General features: G+C 32.9%; 5 protein-coding genes and 1 pseudogene across 5 annotated transcripts; 4 read left to right on the top strand and 2 right to left on the bottom strand.

Annotated features, from left to right (window-relative positions):
- Positions 1–323: 323 nt before the first annotated feature.
- Positions 324–3,440, top strand: LOC107469993 (beta-glucuronosyltransferase GlcAT14B). The gene is made up of 4 exons (XM_016089382.3): positions 324–1,127; positions 1,730–1,805; positions 1,986–2,101; positions 2,913–3,440. Exons 1-4 carry the CDS (start codon positions 548–550, stop codon positions 3,425–3,427), a joined length of 1,287 nt encoding a protein of 428 aa, XP_015944868.1. The 5' UTR covers positions 324–547; the 3' UTR covers positions 3,428–3,440.
- Positions 3,441–11,446: 8,006 nt separating this feature from the next.
- LOC107469999 (uncharacterized) lies at positions 11,447–13,445 on the top strand. The gene is made up of 2 exons (XM_016089388.3): positions 11,447–12,183; positions 12,700–13,445. The coding sequence occupies exons 1-2, from the start codon at positions 11,587–11,589 to the stop codon at positions 13,066–13,068; spliced, it is 966 nt and encodes a 321-aa protein (XP_015944874.1). The 5' UTR covers positions 11,447–11,586; the 3' UTR covers positions 13,069–13,445.
- A 37-nt stretch (positions 13,446–13,482) lies between these two features.
- LOC107470020 (uncharacterized) lies at positions 13,483–15,740 on the bottom strand. The gene is made up of 8 exons (XM_016089410.3): positions 15,570–15,740; positions 15,378–15,456; positions 15,058–15,140; positions 14,818–14,856; positions 14,557–14,627; positions 14,358–14,472; positions 14,136–14,238; positions 13,483–13,822 (listed from the first exon to the last, which is right to left on the bottom strand). Exons 1-7 carry the CDS (start codon positions 15,723–15,725, stop codon positions 14,164–14,166), a joined length of 618 nt encoding a protein of 205 aa, XP_015944896.2. The 5' UTR covers positions 15,726–15,740; the 3' UTR covers positions 13,483–13,822; positions 14,136–14,163.
- A 250-nt stretch (positions 15,741–15,990) lies between these two features.
- Positions 15,991–18,089, top strand: LOC107470011 (protein BUNDLE SHEATH DEFECTIVE 2, chloroplastic). Its single transcript, XM_016089401.3, has 5 exons — positions 15,991–16,154; positions 16,246–16,343; positions 16,816–16,885; positions 17,358–17,454; positions 17,858–18,089. The coding sequence occupies exons 1-5, from the start codon at positions 16,097–16,099 to the stop codon at positions 17,934–17,936; spliced, it is 402 nt and encodes a 133-aa protein (XP_015944887.1). The 5' UTR covers positions 15,991–16,096; the 3' UTR covers positions 17,937–18,089.
- A 259-nt stretch (positions 18,090–18,348) lies between these two features.
- LOC107470005 (heme oxygenase 1, chloroplastic) lies at positions 18,349–20,493 on the bottom strand. The gene is made up of 4 exons (XM_016089394.3): positions 20,149–20,493; positions 19,818–20,041; positions 18,933–19,040; positions 18,349–18,852 (listed from the first exon to the last, which is right to left on the bottom strand). Exons 1-4 carry the CDS (start codon positions 20,399–20,401, stop codon positions 18,754–18,756), a joined length of 684 nt encoding a protein of 227 aa, XP_015944880.1. The 5' UTR covers positions 20,402–20,493; the 3' UTR covers positions 18,349–18,753.
- A 5,053-nt stretch (positions 20,494–25,546) lies between these two features.
- On the top strand, positions 25,547–27,225 carry LOC107472002 (uncharacterized; annotated as a pseudogene).
- The last annotated feature ends 59 nt before the right edge of the window (positions 27,226–27,284 follow it).

Here is a 27,284-nt window from a genome sequence, read left to right as displayed (position 1 = left end):
AACTTAATAACTGATTTTTTGTTTTTTGAATTTCTATATCGAGATAGTCTATATGGTAGGATTTTTTTATTATAAATAAAAAAATTATTATTTCTCAAAAATAATTAAACAAATTTTAATTTTCAAAATACGTTTTTTTTAAATGAGTTTGTCGCATCCCCACAAACTTCCTTTAAATTAAAAAAAAAAAACATATACTAGTATTTAAAGTTAAAATATATATTTTTTAATTTATTACAGGAAAAAATCCCTCTATGAGTCTATGGTATGTTTGTAGTTGTACGCTAATGTTAATTAAATTGAAATTTAGTTATTAACAAAGGTGAGACTGTGAGGGAGAGAGAGTAGATAGATCATAGATGTTGTTTTTCGTTTCTCCAATCTATCCCTGCTCACTTGATAGTAAAGTGCGCACTTCACCCCCTTGCATAGATCCTCCGGCGCACACTTCCTTATTCTGCGCCGCCCTTTCCCCTTTCCACAAACCTCAAAAACCATTCTCTACACTTCAACTCTGCAACCTCCATCACCTTCTTCACACTCTTCCATGGACTCCAACAACAACAACAGCAACAACAAGCAACAGAAGAAGAAGAAATGGTTCCTACCACTAGTCTTCTCTCTACTCATATCCACCATACTCATACTCCTCACCATCTTCATCTCCTCAGATTCAACCTCCTTACTCTACCTCTACCGTTCACGCCTCAACACTCACCATCAACTTCCCAATTTTGTTGAGTCCAAGCTCAACCTCTCTCCCACATCTTCCATTAACACTGTTCCAAGGATCGCCTACTTGATCTCCGGTTCAATGGGAGACGGTGAAACTTTGAAGAGGACTCTCAAGGCGCTTTACCATCCAAGGAACCAGTACGCTGTTCACCTCGATCTTGAAGCTCCTGCGCACGAAAGACTGGACCTTGCTAAGTTCGTCAGGGAAGAGCCTTTGTTTGCTGCTGTTGGAAACGTCAGGATGGTGGTCAAGGCTAATTTGGTAACTTACAGGGGACCTACCATGGTTACAAACACGCTTCACGCTGCTGCCATTTTGCTCAGAGATGGTGGTGACTGGGACTGGTTCATCAACCTTAGCGCTTCGGATTATCCGTTGGTCACACAAGATGGTAACAACTAACAACTAACAACTTTGTTCAATGTTTTTTTTATGACCCTTTTCGTCGATTGTTCGTTTTTCTTTGTCAAGTTTGTGTCTTGACGACTAAAACGATGTTGGGTTTAAACTTTTTCTTTTTGTTGGTTAGTGTGTTCGCTTTTCTTGGAGTTGATTTGTTTTTTGAAATGAGGCTGGACTGGACAATTTTGTGGAGTTTGGTGTTAATGATTTAAATGATATGCTTTTGTGTTTTGGAATTTGGATGCAGCGGGGAACCTCATCTGACTGTTGTTTCTTAGGGTGTTCTTTTTTTCTTGGTTGTAGCTAATTTTAATCTTAAGATAAATTTGGAGGTTTTTTGAATTTGAATTGGTATGATCTGGTCCCAGTTTGTGTTTTCAAATTGAATTCTGTCTTGTTAGTCTGCTCATCAGCTAGATGTTAAGTGTGACCAATGACCACATTATGCCATGGGAATAGAATGTATTACCAACTGATATTCATAGAACAAAGTTTGAATTCTGGAGAATTTTCATGGTTCTTTTGTTGTTTGAATTTGCTACTACTAGTTCAGTGGTAAGTTCAATTTACTTCATCTATTTTGCTGAACAGATCTGCTACATACACTATCATCTATTCCGAGACATCTAAACTTCATTGAGCACACCAGTGATATTGGTTGGAAAGAGTATGTTGTTGTAAATCCTTTTAAGTTTTCAGTAACATTAACTTCACTTTTAATTGCGTATTATTTTATAACATTTCCTTCTAAAGTAACTTATGATTATGTTAAATGTTAAATGTCAAATGTAACTCTTCGTTATAAGTGAGACTTAATTTTTTTTATTTTTCTTTTTCCTTCCAATAGGGATCAGAGAGCGAAGCCAGTTATAATTGATCCAGCTCTTTATAGCGTCAATAAATCTGATGTGTTTTGGGTGACAGAGAGAAGAAGTGTGCCCACGCAATATAAGCTGTTTACAGGTGAGAAAAACCTGCTATCTGATACATATTAATTTCTGTCAAAATCTCTTTTATTATTTTAAATTTTACAACATTTAAATGGTAATGTGCTATAAAAGACATGTTGGTTGTAATTAGTAATTACAAAATCCAAACAAGCAAGGGGATACGGAAAAAAAATCTAAGTCAAACACTAGTAATAAAAGGAGAGAAAAAATGGAAAACAGAACAATGATGATAGTATCTTGAATCCAATATTCATTAATTGTTGACAGTTCAGAGTAGCCACTAGCCAGTGGTTGAGAATGATTTCTAAGAATTATATAACCTTTCTCCCTTTTGTCCATTCCTTTTTCGTTAGCCTACAATTTCCCACATTTCTCTTCAGCTAAAATTTTCCATGCTCTCAGCCGGTGTTCCTAATATATATAGTACTAGTCCTTTTCAAGCCTTCCCTTATGAACTGTACTATATTCCTTACTCATAAACCATTTAATTCATACATTAGGTATTTAGACCTAATTAGAATATGTTTGTTAAACATGATATCATTTAAACCAGGTTTACTTAAATATGTGAAATACAGCACCTTACCAAATAATAGCTTTCCATAACTAGAAGACTTGAAAAAAATGTGGAGTTACCAACATTGAGTTAGTCTAGCAGCATTTTGAAAGGTAGGTAAATTGAGGGGCAATGACTAACCCCGAGCCAAATTAGTCGGTCCTCCATAGTAGGGTTTGGATGCTGGTGGGAAACAAAAAGAAAATGTGGACTGAAAACTATCAATTCTAGTTCTCTGCTAAATTTGATGCTATCTTACCTTTTTCAGGCTCTGCTTGGATGATGCTATCGCGCCAATTTGTTGAGTACTGTTTATGGGGATGGGATAACTTGCCTAGAATAGTCTTGATGTATTATGCCAACTTTCTATCTTCCCCTGAAGGCTATTTCCACACTGTCATCTGCAATGCTGACGAATTTCGGAACACCACGGTCAACCATGACCTTCACTTCATATCATGGGACAACCCTCCGAAACAGCATCCGCACTACCTTACAGATAATAACTACCAGAAGATGGTGGAAAGCAATGCTCCTTTTGCTCGGAAATTCGGCCGGAAGGAACCAGTCCTGGATAAGATCGATACTGAACTCTTGGGACGAAATGCGGAAGGTTATGTTCCTGGCAAGTGGTTCAAACAAGTAAATCCTAACACCAGCAAATCATATTCTGACATAAGAAATATCACTGAACTGAGGCCTGGCCCCGGCGCGGAAAGGCTTAAACGCCTTATCAATGGTTTGTTATCATCAGAAGAATTTCTAACCAGGCAGTGTTCTTGAATAATAATCTTGATTGGAACTCATATTTCACACTAATTTTAACACGATGGACCACAAGCTAAGATTTGTAGTGAATATGTATCAATTGGGTTCACATGATTTTTTGAATTTTTACTGGATGACAAATGACAAAGTCATCCAATGAGATTGGTGTACACTGTAGAATGTCTTTATTATAATATATATACATAGCAAACCGAGAGAAGAGGCTCAGAAATATAATAATACACGGGTTGTAATGCATGTTATTGGAATATACTGCTGTTAAGTTATATATCCCTTTTTCTAGTTTCAAGTTAATATTAGCACTCATGAACTCTCACGAGTAAAGCAGCAATAATTTGTAATTGGTTTTTCTTTTTGCATTCTGTTATGACAATTGTTATTCCATGCTTCAAGTTAAGCATTGTTGCACGACTTGCATGCATGTTCAATGAGTCATAATTGGATTGCTTACAATGTGAATGGAGCTGTAATCCTTGAACCCTCGTTCCTTGCTGGCAGTCTGACAACACCTGTAAATCAAGCTTTTCTAATTCTTCGTTATTTTCCAAGAAAAATATTCTAATATGATAAACTCACAATCAAATGATCAATAACTAATGTCTAATAGAATAAATTCTACCATTTAAGAGGAAAAAGTCTTTAAAACTATGGGGAAAAAAAGTTTTAGCACACATGTTTCACTAAATTTTAGGCATTTATATGTAAAAGATTTTCTTTTTGTGAAAGATTTTTTTAACAGAATAGTTACCTTTCAAAATATTATCCCAAATAAAAAAGTTTAGGTCAAATACGATCAACTTCAATAAATTTTAACAAGATATGCTAAGTATTTTTTCATCCAAGTTTATCCAAATAGGTCCAACACCAACAAAAATCACTCTCATTAAAAGAACGTCATTACACGCGCTTTTTCTTCTTCTTCTCCCCGTGCTTCTTCTCCCCTGCTTCTTCTTCTTCTTTCAAATACACGCATACCTCCTCCTCCTCCCCTTTCGTTATCGTCATCACCAATAACACCAACATTTTGCTAATGGATTATTTTTCAATCGAATTAAATGGAATGCAATTGCTAAATTGAATTGAATGGACGCAAGTGTTCTGAATTGGATTGATCTAAATTGTAGATACAGATGTTTTAAAGTTGATTTTATATAATAGATAATATTCCGTTCATTTAATATTATACAATTGTTTTACCTTAATAACATGTTTGGTTAATTATGAATTGAATTAAATGGACGCAAGTGTTCTGAATTGAATTGAATATCTCTAAATTGTAGACACAGGTATTTTGAATTTTATTTTATATAATGAATAATGTTTTATTCATTTAGTACTATACAATTGTTTCACCTTATAATGTGTTCGGTTCATTATGTAGAAACCTATTTTGAATTTGATTTTATATAATAAATAATATTCCGTTCATTTAGTACTATACAATTGTTTCACTTTAATAATATGTACAGTTCATTATGAATTGAATTGAATTATTTTGAATTGAATGAACACATGTAATTCTAAATTAAATTGATGATCTCTAAGAGGAGGAGGAGAAGGAGGAGGAGAAAAAGAGGAAAGAAAAAAATCTAGGTGTACAAATTTAAAAGAAGTAAGAAAGAGGAGGAGAAGAATAAGGAGGAGAAGGAGAGGGGAAGAAAAAGAACCTGCGCGAATTTGGAAGAAAAAGAAGAAGAAATAGGAGGAGGAGGAGAAGGAGAAGAAGAAAGAAAAGGTGCACATGATTTGAAAAGTTGTTACAACAACTTGAATAAACTTAAATACGAATTTTGCTTAGATTTAGAGCTTTATTCAAATTTTAATTACTAAATCAATTTTTAAATTTTTGTTTTGTTACATAAATAAATCTTTTTTTTTGTTTGTCTATATTCTTATCTGTTTAGAGGTTGTTATGTTTTTATTGAACAACAATAAATATTAATTTATCTATTTTCTAAATAAAATTTGACGTAAAAATGATTAGAATTAAAGTGTTTAATTAAAAATTTCTTAAATATTATTTGAGGTATTACTCTGTGTTTTACTAGATATAACATTAAGTTGTTTAAAGCACATATATTGACCAGTAGTTATATGTACCTAATTTTATATTGTAATTTGTAAATTACACCCTCATTCAAAAAATAATTAAAAAATGATCATATCCATTTCAATAATTAAAATACTGACTATAAAGGAGTAGTTTAAAAGATACCTAATTATATTTATTAAATAAACATGTTATATATTCTATGAGAAATATATATAATTATATACTAAAAAAATATTATATAACTAATAATTTTTTTTTAAATAAATTACTAAAATGGTACTTAAAAATTTATATTGCTAATAAAAAGAATTTCAAAAAAATACTAAAAATAGATAAGTCCTTACAAGATTTAAAAATACGACAAAAAATTAGATATTAAATATATATTCTAAAAAAAAGAGACTTTAGAGATAAAACTTTGATGCAATTTTTGCAATTATTATTAAAAATATAAAACCTTTTCATCCTTAAAATTTGATAATTTTACGTCAAATGAATTTTTTTAAAAGTTTTTTTTATTATGAATGACCGTATTTTTTTAAAAAATAAAAAGAAAAATCTAGAAATTAAAGTTTATCTCAAATTTTTTTGTACATCTTCTAAATATTTATTTAAATGTTACTAAAAGATTCAGATCAAATAAATAAGTGGTTTGCTAAATATAAAATTTGTTGTCACTTATAAAAAAATAATAATTATTAGTTATTTTTGTCGTATTTTTAAATTATTTAAGGAATATTGTAAAACTCGGTTAATTAATATATACTTAATCCATAAATTATAATTTATTCTAAAAAAATAAAAAAATGTGATTTTTAAGGTTTAAAATGATAGAAAAAATTAAAACAAAAATTTTGACACTAATTTTAAAAAATTTGACCCAAGATTAAGTCGAACGGGCCAAACTGATTGAACCGGACTCATATTAGGCCCAAGGTCCAACCCAACATCCATTTAAGTGAAGAGCTTAAGCTCTTCTTCTCCAAACCAAGGGGAATCACTTTGAAGCAATGGGGAATAGGAGAAGAACACAAACCCTCACTCATAATTCAATCCTCCATAACTTTTTTCCTAAGAGCTCCGATTGACGAGTCATCTGTGGTCACGCGTTCGTCTCGAAATTCTCTACAAAGTCCAGTATATTAAAAGGTAAGAAAACTGTATTTCTAGTTTCTGTCCTCTCTTCTCATTTTCAAAAATTTAGTATTTGGGGTTTTGAGATTTTGATGTTTTAATGTGTTTAGGGTCAATCTAACTTGAGGAGATTATTAGGTTATAATCCTATAATATTTGGAGAAGGTAAGAACCCTAGCTCTTGTGAAATTGTCGAGATTTTGAGTTTGGGGATTAATTATAGTGATATATGTGGTTTAGATTGAATATTGTTGAGTTGGAGTACATTCATGATTTTGGAAGCTTGATTGTTGAACCTTGGTGGCTGTGATTTGGTTCAGAAAGGCTTTGGGCTGTGGACTCTCGAGGAATGTTGACCTTGAGGTGTCTTTGGGTTTTACGAGGAATCGACTAAGGTACGGTTTAAGTTTCATTTAAGTACCATGTAATATGATGTGAATTTCTAGGTTAGGAGACCCTAGGATTAAGCTTGAATGCTATGATTGATTGGTATTATATGTGTAGTGGATGTAATGATAAAGATTGAAATTGGTATTGGATAGTGAATTATGTGGTTGGGTTTATTTGATGAAATATTGGGTTGGAGACCGTGAATTTGGGCCGGAGGCCGGAAAGAGGTAAGAACGGTAAGTGAAGGTTGATGATTGATGATTTTGATGATGACTGATAATAAATTGTGAATGTTGATAATTTGATGGAAAATGTGTTGTATGATGTTGGTTGTGATGAAGATAGAGTAATATAAATAACGTATATGTAATTAAGTAATTGGGTGAGGAAATTGTTGAATGAGTGTGTGAATTGTTGAAGTAAAGATTAATGAATTTGTACTTAAGGATGTCACAATATGAATAAGAGATGATGAGGTATGATTTGGTATGTTTTGATGTTGTTTGTAAGCATGGAATGTTAGAAATGAGTTATGGTTTTTTTGGTAAAATAGAGGTTTATGAACTTTTGTGAAAATATGAATTTTGGCCAAAATTTGGTGAGCCATAAGTCAACTTCTGGACTCCCAAACTGTTTTGAACTTGTTTGATATGAAAGTTAGGTCCGTGAAATTTACGCCGTTCGAAGAACGGATGAAAAATATTTTCAAACGAGAAAATTATAAGCGTCGGAAGTTCAGGATTCAAAACTAAAATTCTGCAGCACTTAACATTTTTACCCACTCTGTAGAACTCGCGTACGCGACCACCAACACGCGACGCGACCAACCCTTTCGGGTTGAGCCCCTCGCGTACGCGAGCAAGGTGCATGCGTACGCGAACAAGAAAAACACGCCCATGCGTACACGTGATCCACACGTACGTGTGACCCCCTAAAATCTGTAAAAAAAGTTTTGTGTTTTAAAATGTAATTTTGAATCTCTAAACCTCTGTTTTCACCATTTTAGCCCCTTAAACTTTAGTTGTATGTTGAGTGGTGAGAAGAAGGTAAAGGGAGTAGTAACTTGGAGACAAAGAAAGTTTAAGAAGTGGCGAATTATGAATGAAAATGGTAAAAGTGTGATATGTATATGAATGAATGATTTATAACGAAGTTGATAATGAAAATGGTTTTGAGTTTTAAACTGACAAGGTTCGTGGTGGTTTACCACTTGTCCAGTGTCGAGAATGTTGTGTGTGGGGTTCGTGGTGGTTTACCGCTCATATGTTTTTAAAAGAGAATGCTTTGTGGGATTTGTGGTGGTGTACTGCCCACATGTTTTTAAAAGAGAATGTTGTGTGGGGTTCGTGGTGGTTTACCGCCCACGTGTGTGTTGTTTTTCAAATTGAAGATCTTGCGAGGTTCGTGGTGGTGTACTGCTTGCAATAGTGGGGTTCGTGGTGGTGTACCGCCCACCGATCTTCAAGAGGATGATATCTGAGTTAGCTACCGGATGTATCGGGTTCTGGCAAAGTAACTGACACGTGAGCTCACGTCCAGTAGGATAGACATACATCATATGCATTTGTTTGAATTGTTTGGGGTCGCTTAATTGCTTTGGATTGCCTAATTGTACATGTTTCCTGAATATTTGCTAATTGTCCTACTTGCCTTACTTGTGTATTAATTGTCTGTATTGTTTGTGATTGATTCGATCCTTGGGTTAGTCGGTTGGGAGGTGGAGAAGTATGAAGGGTTTTGTGTTAGAATTAGAATCTCCTATGATAGTTGCCAAGTTATGGATTAGTGAGAGCTTAGGTTGGATATGACGAGATAAGAAGTTTAAGATGTTTAGTGAATTTATATTATAGTACATTGTATTTATTTGACATTTTTATCGTACTAGGAACCCATGGGTCGGGGGTTCTCATTCCGTCTATATATTTCTATTTTTCAGATGCAGGTCCAGGTGCTCAACAGTGAGCTGTGGTTTATCTGAAAGACGGCGAAGACCTTTGAAATAATCTTATCTAACATTTTCTTAGATTCTCTCCGCTTTTGTTTTGAAAACTTATGCTATGTATTTAATTTTTTAAAACTGGCCTATAGAGGCTGTGATGTATTTTGGGAGAGATAGGAATTCTTGTTGTCAAACTGATTTTCATTCTGTACCCTAGCCGGTCTAAATTTCGCAGGCCACGACTAGCGGCTATTTATCTATATCATACAATTATATTATATCTTTATCTCATTCTGCTTACTTTTTTATTCGTACTTTCGTTTTCTGATCGCGCCTTATTTATATGTTATCGATACATAAGAGTTTCTATTTTCGCGATTTTATTTTACTCCTTTTCAGCCTTCTCGTTTAATATTTTCCTTCAACATATATATAATTACGTAGTATAATCCACCTTGAAAGTCGTACCACTTTAATATCATTAACTTATGACTCGAGTATAAGGATCTATATATTAGAGTGTTATAGTTATTTCGTCAATAACATCATTTAAAATTTTTTTGTCAATAATTAAATTTTTTAGATACTAAATTAATAGTCAATCTTTTTTTTATATATTTATCTTTTATTTAAATTAATGCTAATGTTTCTCACCAAAAAAATAATAATGCTAATCATCTCTCATTCTTTTTACCAAAAATGTTTGTTGTCTTACGTTCTCAATTTCCCATGTACTAATAAGATGGATATATGGGGAAAGATAACTTTGAAAGTAGCAGCATCAAACATTTAATTAGAGTAAAGTGATAATTACATCTTTAAAAATATTAATTTTAGATTAATTAATTTTAAAAAAAAATACTAATTAAAATTTTTAAGATAGTAAATCTTGTCAATAAATAGTATAAAATAAAATAAAATAATTCATATATTTCATTATTTATAGGAGTTATTATTTAAAATAACTACCAAAATTTAACCACCGACTCAATTTGATCCTTTAATTTTTAATTGACTCAATTTATATTCTGAAATTTTAAGGTATGACTCAGATTGGTCATTCTGTCATCGAAATGATGATGTGGCACCCAAACCTCACCATATGCCTCTCCTTCTTCCTCTTACCGTCACCATCACCACCTTCCCTCTGCTAACACCCTCTTTCCCCCAACAAACAACAATATTCACAACCCACCAACACTCACACATTTTCACCACCACTTATGAAGGACTTTTCTATTGTCTGATCCTTTTCTTTCTCACAATCACCATCACCTTCACCATCTTCATTCTACCAACGTCCTTCTTCTCCAACAAACAATATTTACAATCACTAACATTAACAAATTGAAGAAAAATAGAAAAAAAAAAAGAAACACAACACTACATTTTAGATCTCTCTTAATAAGAACACAAAGATGGGTGCAATGGGTGAGGGTGCTTCTAAGGGTGCTTTAAATTTGGAGCAATGGGTGATGTGACCTTGTGATTAATGGTAATATTGACAATGCATTGCTCAACATATATGCTAAATGTAGTTACATGAAAATAGAGTTTAAGATTTTCAACATGATTGTGCATGAGGATGTTATTTCTTAGGGTGCTGTTATTTGCGGCATGGCGATGAATGGTCACGGTAAACAAACATTTTAGCTCTTTTCACAAATGATTGTTTATGGTGTTGTCTCTAACGATGTCACATTCATTGATTTGCTGTCTGCTTGCAGTCATGAAAGAATGGTGAGTGTAGGTGTTATACTCTTCAAAGCTATGGTGGTGAAAATATGCGGGTATTGGTGGATTGTGAATGTTGTTATTTGTTGGAAAGAGAGAATGTTAGTAGAGGGGAGGTGGTGATGGGCTATAGTAAGAGGAAGAAGGAGAGACATGTGGTGAGATTTGGGTGCCATGTCATCATTTTGGTGATGGAGTTTGATGAAAGGGCCAATCTGAGTCACATTTTAAAATTTCAGGATATAAATTGGGTCAATTGAAAATTAGAGGGTCAAATTGAGTAGGTGGTCAAATTTTGAGGGAGTATTAACTCTTATTTAGGGTGGTATATGTATCATTACTGTCACATGAGTATGAAAACGATATAATTTTACACAATGAAACATTTATTATTTTTTAAATTTTCATATACCTTTTATCAATTGTTCTCTATTTATTACAAATCCTATAAAAATAAGTAAAATTTTATTCCAAAAATTATTATCTACATGATTATACTTTTATAAATAGACACATCAGAATAATTAACATAACATATAAATATCAATGTTAAGTTTTACTTGATGAATTAATAGAAAAAAATTATGTATCTACTATTTACTATTTTAAAAAATCAAATTGATATTTTTTTCTTTAGAAACTAATTAATTCAAAGTCAAAATATTTAAAACCTAATTATTACTTTACTCACTTAATTATTTAGATAAAATAAAATAAAATTTTGACCCACAAAAAACATTTATTTAGATCCTGTGCTGCATTTTGCTGACACTCTTGTTCGTCTTCACTACTCACTTGAGTCATCATTGATCAGGTTGAAGCTATCACATTCTCCCGTTCGCAGATCGAAATCTAAAAGATCCCATCTTTCACGAACCTGAATCACATCCATTTTCGTTTCTAATGCCAAATGCCTGGAAAAGAGACAAACCCACGAGGCTACTCTCCCCAAAGTTCCTCTTTTTACTCTTCTCCTCCACACTCATCCTCATCTTCATCTTCCTCTCCTCTTCTCGCCCCTCCAACCCTAACTACTTCGCCCTCAACAATCGCCTCTGCTTCCATGCAATCTCCCCCTTTGACTGCTTCAATTCCCCACAGGCCCACCCTGTTATCGCTAGCACCGTCGAAGGGGTTCGCTACCCATTTCTCTTCTCACTCTCCGATTTCGGAACCCTTCCCGATAAGCCCCACAAGAACATCGTCAGGATCCTCAAAGGTAAGCCCTTTCGGAAGCCCGACATATCCGTGACGGTTCAGGACATTCTGGAGAAGGCCAAGACCGAAGGGAGAGACGGCTTTTTCGTCGACGTGGGTGCCAATGTCGGCATGGCCACCTTCGCCGCTTCGGCTATGGGCTTCCCGGTCTTGGCCTTCGAGCCCATCTTTGAGAACTTGCAGAAGATCTGTGAAGGGATTTTCTTCAACAGGGTGACCAATTTGGTTACATTGTTTGAGGCTGCCGCTTCTGATCGGCTTGGTAACGTTACGGTTCACAAGGTGCTATTTTATTTTTAAATGTAATTTTTGTTGCTTGAATTCAATTTTGGTTCCTGTATTTGGTGTTGATTTATTTATTTATTTGTTTACTTGAGCTATAATTGATGAAGGCTGATACTAATATAAGAGCTTAGAAAATAATCCTTTAGGTGTAGGGTGAATTTTAGAGAGTAGAGTAGGAAATTGCAGCTAATGAGGATAATGTAAGAGCTCAATTGTGTCACATTTACTCTCTAAAAGTGTAAAGTAATTAGAGTGGTTAATGTATATCAGGAGTTAGTTTGAGCTTAGTAACTATTCACATTAATTACTAATGGAAATTGAAAATGCAACTGTGAAGTTTTACATGTTAATCCTATGTCATATGTAATCATAATTAATGGTGATATCTCATTGGGTTGCTTCTAGTTTAGTCATAGGAAGCAATGAGTGATATTTCAGTTATAGTCACTAGTTTATGTTGAAATAGATTGGGAGTTCTGATGAGATCAAATTTTCTTTTACTTGATTCATCAGTTGGTTGGTAGGCTGGACAACAGTGCTATCTCTGCCACAGGTGCAAAGTTGGCATTCAAGTCCAATGAAGAGGTTGCAATTCAAGTAAGGACTGTTCCTCTTGATGAAGTGATTCCGGAATCGGAGCGAGTGCTTCTGCTTAAAATAGATGTCCAAGGCTGGGAATATCATGTCCTCAAAGGAGCAATAAAGTTGCTCTCAAGAAAGGGAAGCCAAGCACCATATCTCATATATGAGGAAGACGAGCGTTTGTTAGAGGCCAGCAATAGCACTTCGAAAGAGATCCGAGACTTCCTAAGTAGTGTGGGTTATAATGATTGCACCAAGCATGGCACGGATGCACACTGCACCAAGAAGGATGTAAGATGATTGATTGTATAATTTTTAGCTTTCAGATTTGCAGCAGCACCTTGATGGAAAACCAAGTCATTGCTTTTTTTCTGGAAAAGCTACTTCTTGAATGGTGAATTTGATTAGAGATGCTGATGGAAAGAAGTTAAGATGGGAGGCAAAACTACGCTGCCAACGGCAAACTCGGTAGTTACTTGAGATCACACGAAAGTATATCTATCTGTAGAAATTGGGAGGGAATATGTTCTAGACATGAAATTCTCTTGTGATTCTTGTGTACATTAATTTATCTGTGGGTGTCTTTGAGGCTTGTATCCTAGATTTTAGTTGTGAGCACTGAGCAGTGATTTCCAGCTACAATTTTTTTTAAATAGAAATTCAAATTTTCATTGAAATATATTTATAACAGGTTCATACATCAGTCTATGAAAAGGATTTAAAAATTAAAATTCATGATATCATTTTTGGTGTCATAAAACAATATGGACGTATAAATTATAGAGTGAACCTATCATCTGTAGCAGCCAACAGAACAGAAACTATATACATAGGTATTGTGTACGTTATTCAATACACCATCTATGATGGCAAATACAATTGATCAATATCAATAGAAACCGAAAGTATCCACATATGTTCCAACAAGACTCCAGAATATTATTGAACGAATTTTATCTTCTTGGTCAACATTGAATGAATTCTTTAGCTTCAATTTGTGTGCAATTTGAATCAACAGAGAGCAATGTGCAGGAGTAACAGGAACTTTTAATATCTGCAATACAAACACCAATATTCTTATCTTCAGAAGCCTTTTTACAAGGACCATACTCACCATAGGATTTCTATGGTTTCCGAGGCATCCTAACTAAAAACATTTACACTTAGGAAATTTTAGAACCCTTTTGTTCTATGGTGTCATGATCAAATAAGCATTTTGTGCAGGCATAGATGCTACATATACAAAAATTCTGTTGATAAATAACATGTTTTACATTTTCACAAGTGCCATGTAACTTGTCGGTTGTGGCAAACCAATTTGGTAACTACAGCTTTGTGGTAATAAATACAGAATATGGGATTGATACCTGAGGATCTAATCACACAGCTAGCTCTTTAGGATTCTTTTGGACCACTAGTTTTTGAAGGTCCAGCTCTTTCCACCATAACATCATAAAGCTGCTTCCCATTCTGCTTGTCATACACAATAAATCATCAAGAAACAGTAAACATGAAGAAAATGTTGAATCTGAAAGTAAATATAAAATTTTAAGTAGCTGGAAATTATTTCCTATATTTATTATACTTACAAAGATTATTGGGAAGAAATGAATTTGTCCCTCAGGCTTTGTTTGTGTCTCCTTGAAGTAGACTAAAATAGGGAAGTTAGGCCACCAGAATTCCCAATTAACAAATGTTGAGTACCTGAACAGCAAAAAAAAGCAGGGTTTTCATTCATGCTACTGCTCTGAAACTCCAATTAGTATGTACAATAAATTTGATTCTTACTTCCAGCGGTTTTTTCCTCCCACAAATGCATTTTCTCCTGATTCCTCAAGCTGGTCACCTATCCTTACTTCCTAAACCATAAATTTTCTCTCTCATATATACATAATAAAGCTACAAAATCAAAAAGCATCAACAATACATTTAAATGAAGACAAGATCACAGAAATAATATGCAGATTAAGTTATACATTATGATTATATTGACTAAAAATGAATGGTTATTTGATTTTGACAGAAGCGAGAGGTGAGAAGGCAACAAACCAGAGCCTCATCATCAAAGACGAATCTCACTCTAGTGGCCTGAGGGAAAGACAAATAATAAAAGAAAAAGTCAGCTGCCAAAAATTGAATGGAAAAGATGATACATATTGTAGTAATCAGAGTGGTAAAAAAGCAGCTAAGAAACTGATACAGCTTCTTTGAAACAAAGTACTTATATCGTTATGCAAGTTTGTGAGATCCTCTTTATTACACCACCATTTACTGATAAATAATAGTTACCTGAACCAAGAGAAGCAATCCAAGAAGGCCAACAGGAACTGCAGGTACCAAATTCTCTGTATAGGCCAACCCACCAGCAACTCCTGATAGTACAATTTTGAGTCAAACAGTAATCTAGGGAGAAATTGAATTGGCTCATTTAAGTAATGGTAAAAGTAGTTTGCAAGATATGCTTCCATTTCATTCCTCTAGATTTTGATCCACCTTGCTTCCAAGAACATATGCACATTCAACTCATTATGCCATGCCAATTTCCACCATAAAATTATGTGCTTAAAACACATACAAATAAAGAATGAGAAGAAGTAACAAGTATCTACCAAGTAGCACAATTGGAATCCTATAATCTGGTTCTGGAACCACAGTTTCTCGGGTCCTAGTCTTCACCCTCCTTCCAAGCTGTCAACGAAAGAAAATTCACCATAGACCACAGCTAGAATTCAATAGTTCATGTTATGTCAATTACATGCAAGAAAATTAACATAAGAGCCATAGAAGGGTGAAGCAGTAACCAGTGAGTTAACAACTAAACGGTTTCCATGGTTGTTAATAGCTAATTGTGTCCCACAAAAACTTGGATTACACAAAACTTGTCCACCAAATGAAGTCCTGAAAGCACTCAACTTTCCAATCTCTTCCCTCCTCCCTGAAACAAACACATAAGACATTTAACTGAAAGGGGAAATGAAATCTTGAAAAACAAACCAGGGATTATGCTGACAACAGAGTGCTCGCCATTTGTTTGTGTTTCTCAAAACCGAAGAGGAGCAACAAGAGGAGTGTGTATAAAGTGGGGGGTGAAGTGTGATTACCGTTATGCCCACCATTTTGTGTCATCAAAGTTGTCGTCTTTGGAGGTAAATCAGGTAATTGGAACATGCCCAAGGGCATTGAAGGAATAAAGGAATAAACTTTTACCTTACCCCACGAATTTGAGGGCCTTATCTCAGTTATCTGCTTCAACTCTCTTCTTTCGTTGCCACCAAGAAGTTGAGAACTGAGAAGAACTCACTCTCCTTCTTCGACCTTGAGATTTTGAATGGCGCACTCTCTTTGTTTCGCTCCTATTTGTTCCTTAAAGTCCTCGAACCGACCAGGTACCTTTAACTTTCTCTGTGCTTTCTCGTGTTTTGCTGGTTGTTGCAGTGTTTTATGTAATTGAATGCGACTTCGTTTTACTTGAAATAGGAGTAGTTACTGGAAATTCGGTTGTTCGAAAAGCTTTTCCGATAACAGAAGCATGCCAGAATGCTAAAGCTCGAAGATTTCAGTCTTTGGAGGTTAAGGTGAGATTGAATTCAGTATCCCATTTATAAAGTATGATGCTTTGTCTTTTCATTTGTTTTATATCATAAATGATAATTTGTTCGCAGCAGAGAGAGACCATTGGAGCTGAGCTTATCAGTTATTTGTGTTCAGTATTCAATCTTGTGATAATTAAATTTAACTGGCTGGGAGAAAGAAAACTTATTCAGCATTGAACTTTGTTGTTAGGGACCTTCATGACATTGGGCGGTCAATTTCCATTCTTTGTCAAAATAGTGGAAATTCGTTAATTGTGAAGAAGGGTTGAAGTTCTATGAAAGGACTTTGGTCATTTGAATTTCATAAATTGATTCTTCAGGACATGAGTATATATTTAGTTTTTCTTGAAAATTTTGATGTGGTAGAGCATGTATCAAATGTCACTAGTTTTCTATTTTTTGTGTATTGCAATGCAAACACCTTGAATTGCTTTCTGAGCTTGATTGAATACAGGCTGCGGAAGACAACAGTCAAACCACCACAAAAACAAGGACCATTGTTTGTCCTGACTGTGACGGAAATGGTGAGTGGAAATGTTGGTTTAATTGCCTTTCTATGTTGGTTTTCCACCTTTTTTATAGTTTTTTAATGAGTTCCTTTATCTGGTTTCATATAGCAATTGCTAGTTTAATATATCATCCCTTTTCCTCGACAAGTGTTTGGCAATACTGATGGAAATCTGCACCAAATAATGATATTACCTTACAATGACAATGGTATGCTAGTTCCATTAGGGATCTTGTACATTTGGAAATGTGGTAGTGGCTCAGCCTTTATCATTTCATTCTCCATGTGACAAGGCAATTAATTTGCCTGGACATACCTTCACATAGTATTGGTAATCCATTGCCAATGATAGTCCTCTCCTTTTTGTATTAGTGCAGAATATTTATCATTCTTGATGACAAATTATGGTTTCTCACAGTGCCTACTTGATGCCAGCTTCTCTTTCTTTTACTTTATATATATATATTATGCTTTTGTTCTACTATCAGGTGCAATCTTATGCACTCAATGCAAAGGCACTGGAGTTAACTCAGTAGACCACTTCAATGGACAGTTTAAAGCTGGTGGATTATGTTGGCTATGCAGGTAATTAGATCAAAATTTTCAAGTATGAGCATGTGTTCTGAGCTATTTTTTCTGTGGTATTTGTTTTTTTGCTATGCCATTATGTACTTGTATGTATCAATTTCCAATAGAAATATTGAGTGTATGTATAAATATCATTGTCGTTACCACATCTTGCTTGCATCATGCGATTTCAGCAATACTGTAATTGTGTTGGTATGGATTGCCTGTCCGGCATGACTAATATACTTTTCATATTTGTATGACTTCTCTTCCCCTCTTCATAACATTGTTGAAAATTTGAGTATGAAAAGCACTCAGAATATAATACTTCGTTACAAGTCTATTAAACATAATGGCAAATCTCTTCTTTGTTTGTGATTAGCTACAATGGAATCCTATCAAACATACATGTTTCTTGCAGGGGTAAAAAGGACATCTTGTGTGGAAATTGTAATGGGGCTGGCTTCATTGGTGGATTCATGAGCACATTTGATGATTAGAAGATTGCCTAGATTTAATTTTTGAAGATTCCCCATGGCTAAAGGAAGAGAAAAGCAAGTTGGAATCCGTTTGTTCATTTTCTTTTTTGTTGTATGTGTGATCAATGTTATAGTACTCTGCAGCTGTGACAATAAGATTTTGTTTTGAGTTCATGATTGTTCCATGGTCGATTAAATAATCTTCAGGTTCTGTATAATTAGTATATGCAATTTGGAAGATGTTCAATTGATATTTGATAATCACTTTTCAATGTCAGACTAATAACTAATAGTTTGAAGAAGTTTATTTTTCTTTTAAATAAATTTTTAAGCAAGTTTCAGTTTGGTTGGTACCAACCAAGGGATACTCAGTTGATCATAAAAAAGAACCTCATGTGCATAGTTATAGTTAGCAAACCTATCTCTGCTTGAATTGAAAATTTAATAGCATATGCTTCACAATCATCATAATATAAAGGATATTGTTGTTAGATACATTTCATAAAATGTTCTTAGCTTGCAGGGCAATGAATGCTCATTCTCAAAGTAATGCACCAGACAGACAATATTTAATTATATAATTATAATGACTGTACAACTCCAATATCTGAGTTACATGTTTCTTTTTGATTTCATTGGTATATTATTCCAGGTGAAGATGGATCCCCAGCCAATAGTATGAATTTAAATCCTTAAGATAGTCATTGCATGTATTTACTTTCTGCAAATCGCACCAGATGGAAGCCGCGTGCACTGATGCGTCCTTCATTGTTATTCCGAGAGTGCATAAAGTTTATAAATGAACGCATTATTTACAGAGGTATCATGGCAGCAGCGCCTATGATCGTGACAGTATCAAACGGAGAACCTCGCCTGACATCTTGAATGTTTTCTCCGTTTCAGCAAGACAACGTTTCTTCTCTTCTTCAGTCCATCCCTGAGAAAATCACAAAGGAATCTATCAGAAAAACTGCAAGGCAATGTAGTAAAAGGATTATGAGAGTTAAAGAAACTTACTTCAGTAACTTTGTTCAGCTTGTCCCTCACGTTCTGTAACAACTGGGAAAGGTTGCCATCCCATTTATAAAACTCTAACTCTTTCTTGTTAAGCAACTTTTCAGCTACCTGCATTAGTGAAGATTAAGATGCAAGAAAATCTTGAGTACAGAACAGGTAAACTATCATATATTTTTTCAGTTTTTCTGCCAGATGTTGATAGTTTGAGATAGATTTAAAATGTATAGAAATATTACAACAGCTAAAGCTTTATATGCTGCTGTTATGAAAAGGATCAACCCTGCAGTGGTGGGATACCACACATGCAGAATTTTGTTTAGTCTATTCTTCCTTATTTTAGTTTTAGTCTGCTACGTCTACATCCTTTATAATATACACTGTTTTGACACTAATATTTTCTTAGCAATCAAACATATATTCTCTTTGTTTTGTTAATTAAAAAATAATTTAAATACAAAATGAATTAGTAGCAATCATATTTTTATACGAATATCAAGAATATTTGGTGTATAAATAGATTTTTCTTTCAGTTTGGTCATTAATTGGAAGTGACATCATTTGAACCTTTGCCAACAGGTGAAATAAAAAATGTTGTATATACACCAAAAATCATCTACCAAATCAATCAGTATATATGTGTATAAATACATGTATAGTTTCATTCATTTTTAATTTGTATTTTATATTCCAATATGTATTTCATACGACTATCATGCCTAGTGTATACCTAGCATGGTTGGGTTGAATTTCAAAGGCTAAGTGAAACAACATTCCATCAGTACTATTGATTAATTACCAAGAATATAGCAAAGAATATAACAGAACTATGCAGAGATATCTGCAACATTGACATAAATGGAGTTTTACATGTATCTGATCTGTTACCTTTTTCCCAATCATTCTTCCACCGGCTGAATGTGCGAAGTAGATGTTGTAAAAGTGGCAGATAAAGGCTTGCTCGTCGCTCTCCGACAACTCCTTGAGATACTTGGCATAGTTAAGACCTGGTGAAGAAGGTTCTGGGATGGCATGACCTTCTTCCTTGAACCACTTCAAATCTTTTTCCAAATTTGCACACCTTTCCAACCCTGTGTTCCTGAATTCATCATCTGCACAAGGACATCAAGAGATTCAGTTATGTAATAATCATAATCAGTCCTGCTAAGGAAACAATAAGAATGATTTTTTCATTTGAATCATAACGATTGTAACTAACATGAAGGGTAAAAAGCATGTTGGATGATCTTCTCAAGAGTGTCAAAAACAACCATGCTATCCACAAGAAACTTGAGGTATCCATCAATGGTAGGGTCCCACTTGGAAACAGATCGCTCCTCTGGTTGCTTAGGTTGCTTCTCACCATCCCTAGCCTGCTCCCTTGTATGCATCTTCATAGACACAGACTTCAGTTCCTCCACAAACATCTTCCTGGGTGGAGCTTCAGACACACACACAAACTCCATAGACATCCTTAACAATCACAAAGCTTAAAGGATATTTGATTTTCTCTTGTTGAAGAAGTTGCAATGAAATGAAAGAATGAGTGCACGGAACCTTTAAATAAGCCAAGGAATGGAATGTTGCACAAGTAACAGGTTTAATCTTCAACTAATTATATAATAATAATAACATTACTAATAATATAAATGTATTGTAAACCATGTAATATAAAACTGCGTGACGTTGAAATTGTTCTGACTAATGGGTATGTATATTAGCAAAGAATTTTTTTAATCAAATATGAATAGAAGTTTTTTATTTGATATTTTTGCGACTATGTTGGATATAATTTCTTTTAATTTTGTGCAATCTATATTGCTATCTATGATTGGAGGATCATATTTTATATTCTATATTTTATATCTTTAACTTCATCCTTATCAAGTTATCGTGTTTTTCTGCTCTCTATCATCCTTGAGCTTTAAATTTATCCGCTTATTTGTTTTATTTTAAATTTATTTCCTAGAATTTCTTTTCCTTAATTAACTTCGTGAAAATCTGGTGGATTAAAAGGTTTAGGTACTTGTTGCATGTTTAGGTAAGAATATTTATTTGGGAATTGGGACAAAAGTCCTTTATTTTATTTTATTTTCCCCTCCCTTGAGGCTTTAATGACGTTGGCAACCTGGTTAGTTTCACTTTTTAATTTTGATATGAAGAAGAAAATAGAGTAAGACCATACTATAGAGTGTATGCATACTTTATCTAAATGTGGTGTAAGAAAAGAACAAATCGAACGGAGCGAGTTTAGTGTAGGTAATCGGACAGTCCGATTTAAAAGGTACAAATTGGACCATCCAATTTGTATCATCTCTGCCACATGTTATGCATGTCTTGCTCTTCACAGTGGTGCCTCTTGTATCAACGTATCTCCTTTCTACTCACTCAGGACTTCCAAAATTACTTTCTCCTTTAACCCACTCAGCAGCCTCATTCTCTTTTCTTTTACTTCTATGAAAAAAATTATAATACTAAAAAAAATAAAAATGTAAAGATGTTAATCATATGAAATTTTATATTATAAATTATTTTTGTCATTCTAATTATATAAGTTTATTTTTTAATTTTTTTATATTTTAGAATTATTATTATTGCTAAAAATTTAAGAATATATATTTAAATGATATATGTTACAGAATTATTATTATTGTTAGAAAATGAATTTAGGAATATATATGGTACAAAATTATTATTATTGTTAGAAATTTAGAAATATATATTTAAATAATAGTTAGAAATATATATGTTTAGATGTAGTTAATGAATATTTTAATTAATAATGATATTTGAATTAGACTAATGTGATAGATTAATAAAAAATATATGTTTAGAATTTTTTGTAATAATTTTAGAAATTATATTTAACTAATTTTAGAGTTACGTTAAATTATTGTATAATTTTTTGTATTAATTTTGGAAATTTTGATTAATAATTAGGTTTTGTAAAATATAATATATTTTTGCTCCGGTAATAATTTTTTGTTTATTGTTAGATTTTTAATTGACATAAATATATTATTATAGTTGAGGTTTTAATAAAGTGGAATATTATTAGTTAAATAAGAATTGGATTTATTTATTAGTTATTATTAATAGTAAGTTAGTATTTATTGTTAGTGATATAGGAATTATTACTCGGTAAATTATCTATGACTAAATAAATAAATAATTATGTAAGAAACAATTCAATACTCACTTTGAAAAACAGTATGACTAAAATATTTAATATGTATAATAATAAGGTAATTTTCAAAAATTAAAAAAAAATTGAAATAATTTCTAGGATTATTAATTAAATTTAGAAGTTAAATTATTATTACTTGAGAGTTTAATAAATTGGATTTAATAAAATTATTTGTTTTAATTAGATTTAGTAAAATTATCTATGATAGCCGTGTAGTTTTAATTAATATGTATTGTGTAGTTAATTGTGTAAATTTTTTAATAATGATAGCTAATTAATTGGGAGATTAGTTGTATTTATATATACATGATAGTTACTAAATTAACTAATTAATAGGAAGTTTAACATTAGTTTAATATATTAGTTATTCTAATTAGAAAATTAACTGTTTGTAGTAAATTAGTAATTATTAATGATTTGACTAATAGTTTGCTATGTTTTTGTAGAGATTACGGAATTTATCATGTAACCATTTACTATTTTCGGATTTGTACAATCACAGTGTGGAGGAACATTTACGATTCCGATATAATAGTAAAAGTAAGACGTGTAGGCGGATCTACTCATCAAGTTCCCATTGAAATAGAATCCACACAAGGAAAAGCACTTGCCATTCGTTGGTTATTAGGGGCATCCCGAAAACGTCCGGGTCGAAATATGGCTTTCAAATTAAGTTCCGAATTAGTGGATGCTGCAAAAGGGAGTGGCGATGCCATACGCAAAAAGGAAGAGACTCATAGAATGGCAGATGCTGATTTTTATCGTATTTCCTAAATTGAAATAGTTCAATGTCAAAAAGTACTGGTAAATGTTCTAATAAATCAATACTCACTATATCAATATAAATACTAATTAATAAATTTTAATTAATATTTAACTAAATCAATAACTAACTAAAAATATTATTATCTTAAATTTAACTAAATAAATACATAAATAAATGCTAATTAAGTATATTTTCACATGTCACGTAACTATTTGGTCCATTCATTAATATAAATGATGTAATCCTTCGTATAAATATAAGCAATTACGTACCTGCATTCATATTTTCTGGAAATTCCGGAGTATGCATGACTTTTAAATCTAAAACTCGCATGAAAGATGGCTTCTCAAACGGATGTTTGTTTGCGAGTGCATTTGCCACGTCTGTCGCATTTGGAGCCATAGTGCCATTACCTTGATCTTCGTATCCGTTTGGACCAACAACTTCGTAATTGATTTCAAACTCTTTTTCACTATCATTATTGTGATCTTTCTGTTCAATATTTCAGTCGGCTTCAAATTGTTCAAATTTAATATACAACTCAATGAACGATATTTGAGCGCGACTTTTAATGTACATTGAAAATATCTCTTGCATGCTCACTTTATTAGTTATATATTTAGTTTGAAATTGAACGAATCCACCAAATACCAGTATGGGATATCTGTATAAAATACATGATATTTTTTTTGACATTTCATAATCTATCTTCTCACAAATCACACCTTCTAGTTCTTCGAATGAGATTGTGAATGGAATAACAATATCTAATGGATTTTCAAAAATAAATATTACTCCTTCAAATGTTTGTAACAAAATCCGATCAAAATAATATACTTTTAGTAGGACTCTATCATCTATTTTTCTCACTCACATGAATATGAACTTCACTATCAAATTTTTTTACTTCATAAAAAAAACATAAATAGAGGAATTGAAAGAAGAAAAAGAAGAAGAACAACAAGGAGAGGAGATTTGAAAACTCGTATACGAGTTATACACACTTATATATATATATAACAAATCAGATCAACCGATTAGCATTGACGAATTTAAATAAAATATATAATAATTGATTCAATTAGCTATGCCAAAATTAAAATTCTATCTCCCGCATAAACGAGATAAGACATGTTGCACAAATTAATAAAAATGTTTCAAATAATTTATATCCATAAAAAATATTTGTTTATTTTATTTATTTTTTTAAATAAATTATTATGTATTTATTATATATATTATTTAATTTATTTTTAAGATATATTTTATATTTAAAATATATTTGATATAAATAACTAATTTGATGTTTGATTTTTTTTATAAGTAACATGACCGTGAATCATTTGATAATATCTTTAATATAATCATCTACTTAAATTGGAAACTTTTAAATGTTATTTTAAAAATGTATCAAAAAATATATTTTTTCATGTTTAATGATAATTTGGTTGAAATTTTATGTATTATAATACTCGACATCTCTTTCGTATATTTTACTTATTTTTAAACTAAAAATTCATTTTCTAACTTCTGTTACTCTTGATAAATCTTTCTAGATTTTTCATCTTCAATAATTAATAATTTTTTTCTCTTGTTTAACTTTTCATTTAAATTAAAAAATTTTATATAAGTATTATTAGAAAACACTAAAAAAATATATATAGAGTTTACACTATTAATATATGGAAATTAAATCTTATACACGCGTGTGTGACAAGTACAACTAATTAATTTTATAAGTTTAAGTAATTTAAATTAAGTTGTCATTTCAAGGAGCCAAAATTATTTGTCCTTTCGTGAAATCTTACGGGTAACAATCATTATTCTATTTAAGTAATAGCAAGTGATGAGTTGTAAATCTGTCTTAGACATTTTGATGATCAAGATAATATATAGACATATATACACTATCTAAAAGTCTGTTTTAATATAACATAGGGTGAGTTATGAACTTATGATGTCAAGATATATATAGTAGAGATTCCTTTTGGATTAAGTAAAGTGATAGCATGTCACTCAAAATTTATTTGATCCAATTAATATAATTTGATATGATTTTAGTTATATAATAATAATAAAAATAATATAAAGTAACTATCTTGTTTTACAAGTACCTTGGTAGTTTAAATCATATTAGTGGTCCGAACGAAAACAAATACGAAAAGAGAAAGAAAGAGAAGAAAAAAATTATGCACTTGTATATGGTTTAAATCAGTTTAAAAGGTTCAAAGAATAATGTTGTGAATTATTGGAATAGATGCTTTAACTTGAGCCTTCTTAGTTAGTACAATTTTCGTAAAATTCAAACTTAGAACTTCAATTTAGGAAATGCATATCACACTTTTTTTTCTCTAAGCTAACAATTGTTTAATAACAGTTCATACGTTAAGAATAAGAGTTAATACTCAAATTCATCCCTGAAAGATACTTCGATCTTCATATTAGTCTCCAAAAGATAAAATTAATTAAAAGAGTCCTTGAAAGATACACGACTGAATCAGGTTCGTCTTTCCGTCAAATCGCTTGATAACTTGACTAACGTCTGCTGATGTGTGACATTAACGACCACGCTGGCAGAGAAGAAAAACGACGCCGTTTTGAGTGAATGCCCTGATGGTCATGATTCGGCATCGTTTTGTGGGAAGAATGGAGATTTTGTGGTTGGTTGGTTTTAAAATGTATGAAGTGAAGCAGCAAGAGAGGAACGTGTGGAGATGGGTAAAGGCAACCCACAGAGAAGAAGCACCGGCGACGAGCTCCATACGGCGGCAAGGTCCGGTGATCTCGTCGCTATTCAGATGATTTTGACTTCAAACCTTTTGGCTGTTAATTCTAGAGACAAGCATTCGAGAACACCGTATCCTCCTCTCATTTATTATCACTACTAATTGCTAAAGGAACCCTAACATTCTGTTCGGTTCCCACGGTAAATTCTCCATTCAATTCGTTTGCTTTGAAGTTTAACTTGTTCTTTCCTGATGATAATTGAATCCATTGCACCGTGATTTTTTTTCCCTTTCCTTTTGACCTATCTGCATCGAATCGTGGATTAGCTTCCCTAATACCATTGTATTGGAATCTCTGTTGACTTATTGTTTATGCTTTTTATCTTTTTGTTGCATGAACAGAGTTGTGCTGCATGTTTTATCTGAAAATGATTTGGTATTTTGTTATGTGCTTAATGTGTAATGCCCTATGAACTTGTTATTATGGGGTAGGGTTGTTTTATTGGCGAGTAAAAATGGGGTGAAACTTTTCATGAAAGTGTTTGATGACTAAATTTACACATGGACTCATGAAACTCATTAAAGAAAACTTTCACCCAATTTTTTTCCTCTAATTAAAGATACCCTAGGAAGAATTGAAAATAAGTAAGGATGTTTTATATAGAATAAAATGAATTTGGTTTGTCTTGAAAATTATAGCATTTCCACTTTGTTCTTTTGACAATTAGCTTTGGACCATAGACTTCATTTAGCAGCATTCGCTGGACATGCATAGATAGTAAGTTATCTGTGCAAGAATAAGGCTGATGTTGGTGCTTCTGCTATGGATGACATGGCCGCAATACACTTTGCCACTCAGAAGAGGCATTTGGAAGTTGTTAAGGCTCTAGTTGCAGCTGGTGCATCCATCAAGGCTTGTACTTGCAAAGGCATGAATTCATTACACTACGCAGCTCAAGGTTTTCATCTGGAGCTTGTTAGGTACTTGGCCAAGAAAGGGGCGAGTCTTACTGCCAAGATAAGGGCAAGAAAGACTCCTTTGGATCTTGCTAACAATGAAGAAGTCCGCTCATTTTTGGAGGAATTCGAAAGATCAGCCAAAAACAGAGCATCTAGCAACAAAAATAAAGCTGAACAGTCTGATCCAAAAGCATCCATGTTGGAATTAGAAGATAATTCAAGTGCCAAACAACATGCAGTGGCTGTCGATGAAGAAAACGGTGACGGAGAGAAGAGAGAGACTAATGAGGATGACGAAAATAGTGATAGAGAGAAGAGGAAGGCTAACGAAGAGGACGCAAGAGAAGACTCATCACAATCAAAAAGGGTAAAAGTTAAGTTGAGCCATCTCCAAAGTTCAGATGATATCCAAGAAGAAGAAGAAGAAGACATGTAGGTTGGCAGAGGCATAGTGTAGTAGAGCGACACACCACTACCACGGCCTCCATTTGCTGCCTCCATCGTCGCCCCAAACCAGCAATTTCAACACTAACCCAGGCATATGGCCCTCTGATTGCTGAAGACGACGTATTTATCGTCGAAATTAGGATTAGGTTTCAAACAATTAGGGACTGATTTGAACTGTTTTGCCAAACTTACCTTGTCAGCAATCGGTTATGACACGTTGGCCTCTTTCACATTGGAAGCTAACGAAACACGTCAGCAGACGTTAGCCA

This window comes from Arachis duranensis, chromosome 1 (assembly GCF_000817695.3).
Source record: "Arachis duranensis cultivar V14167 chromosome 1, aradu.V14167.gnm2.J7QH, whole genome shotgun sequence".
NCBI classification, from domain to species: domain Eukaryota; kingdom Viridiplantae; phylum Streptophyta; class Magnoliopsida; order Fabales; family Fabaceae; genus Arachis; species Arachis duranensis.
Note: the sequence above shows the minus strand (reverse complement) of the source record. Positions and strands in the feature narration are given on the sequence as shown.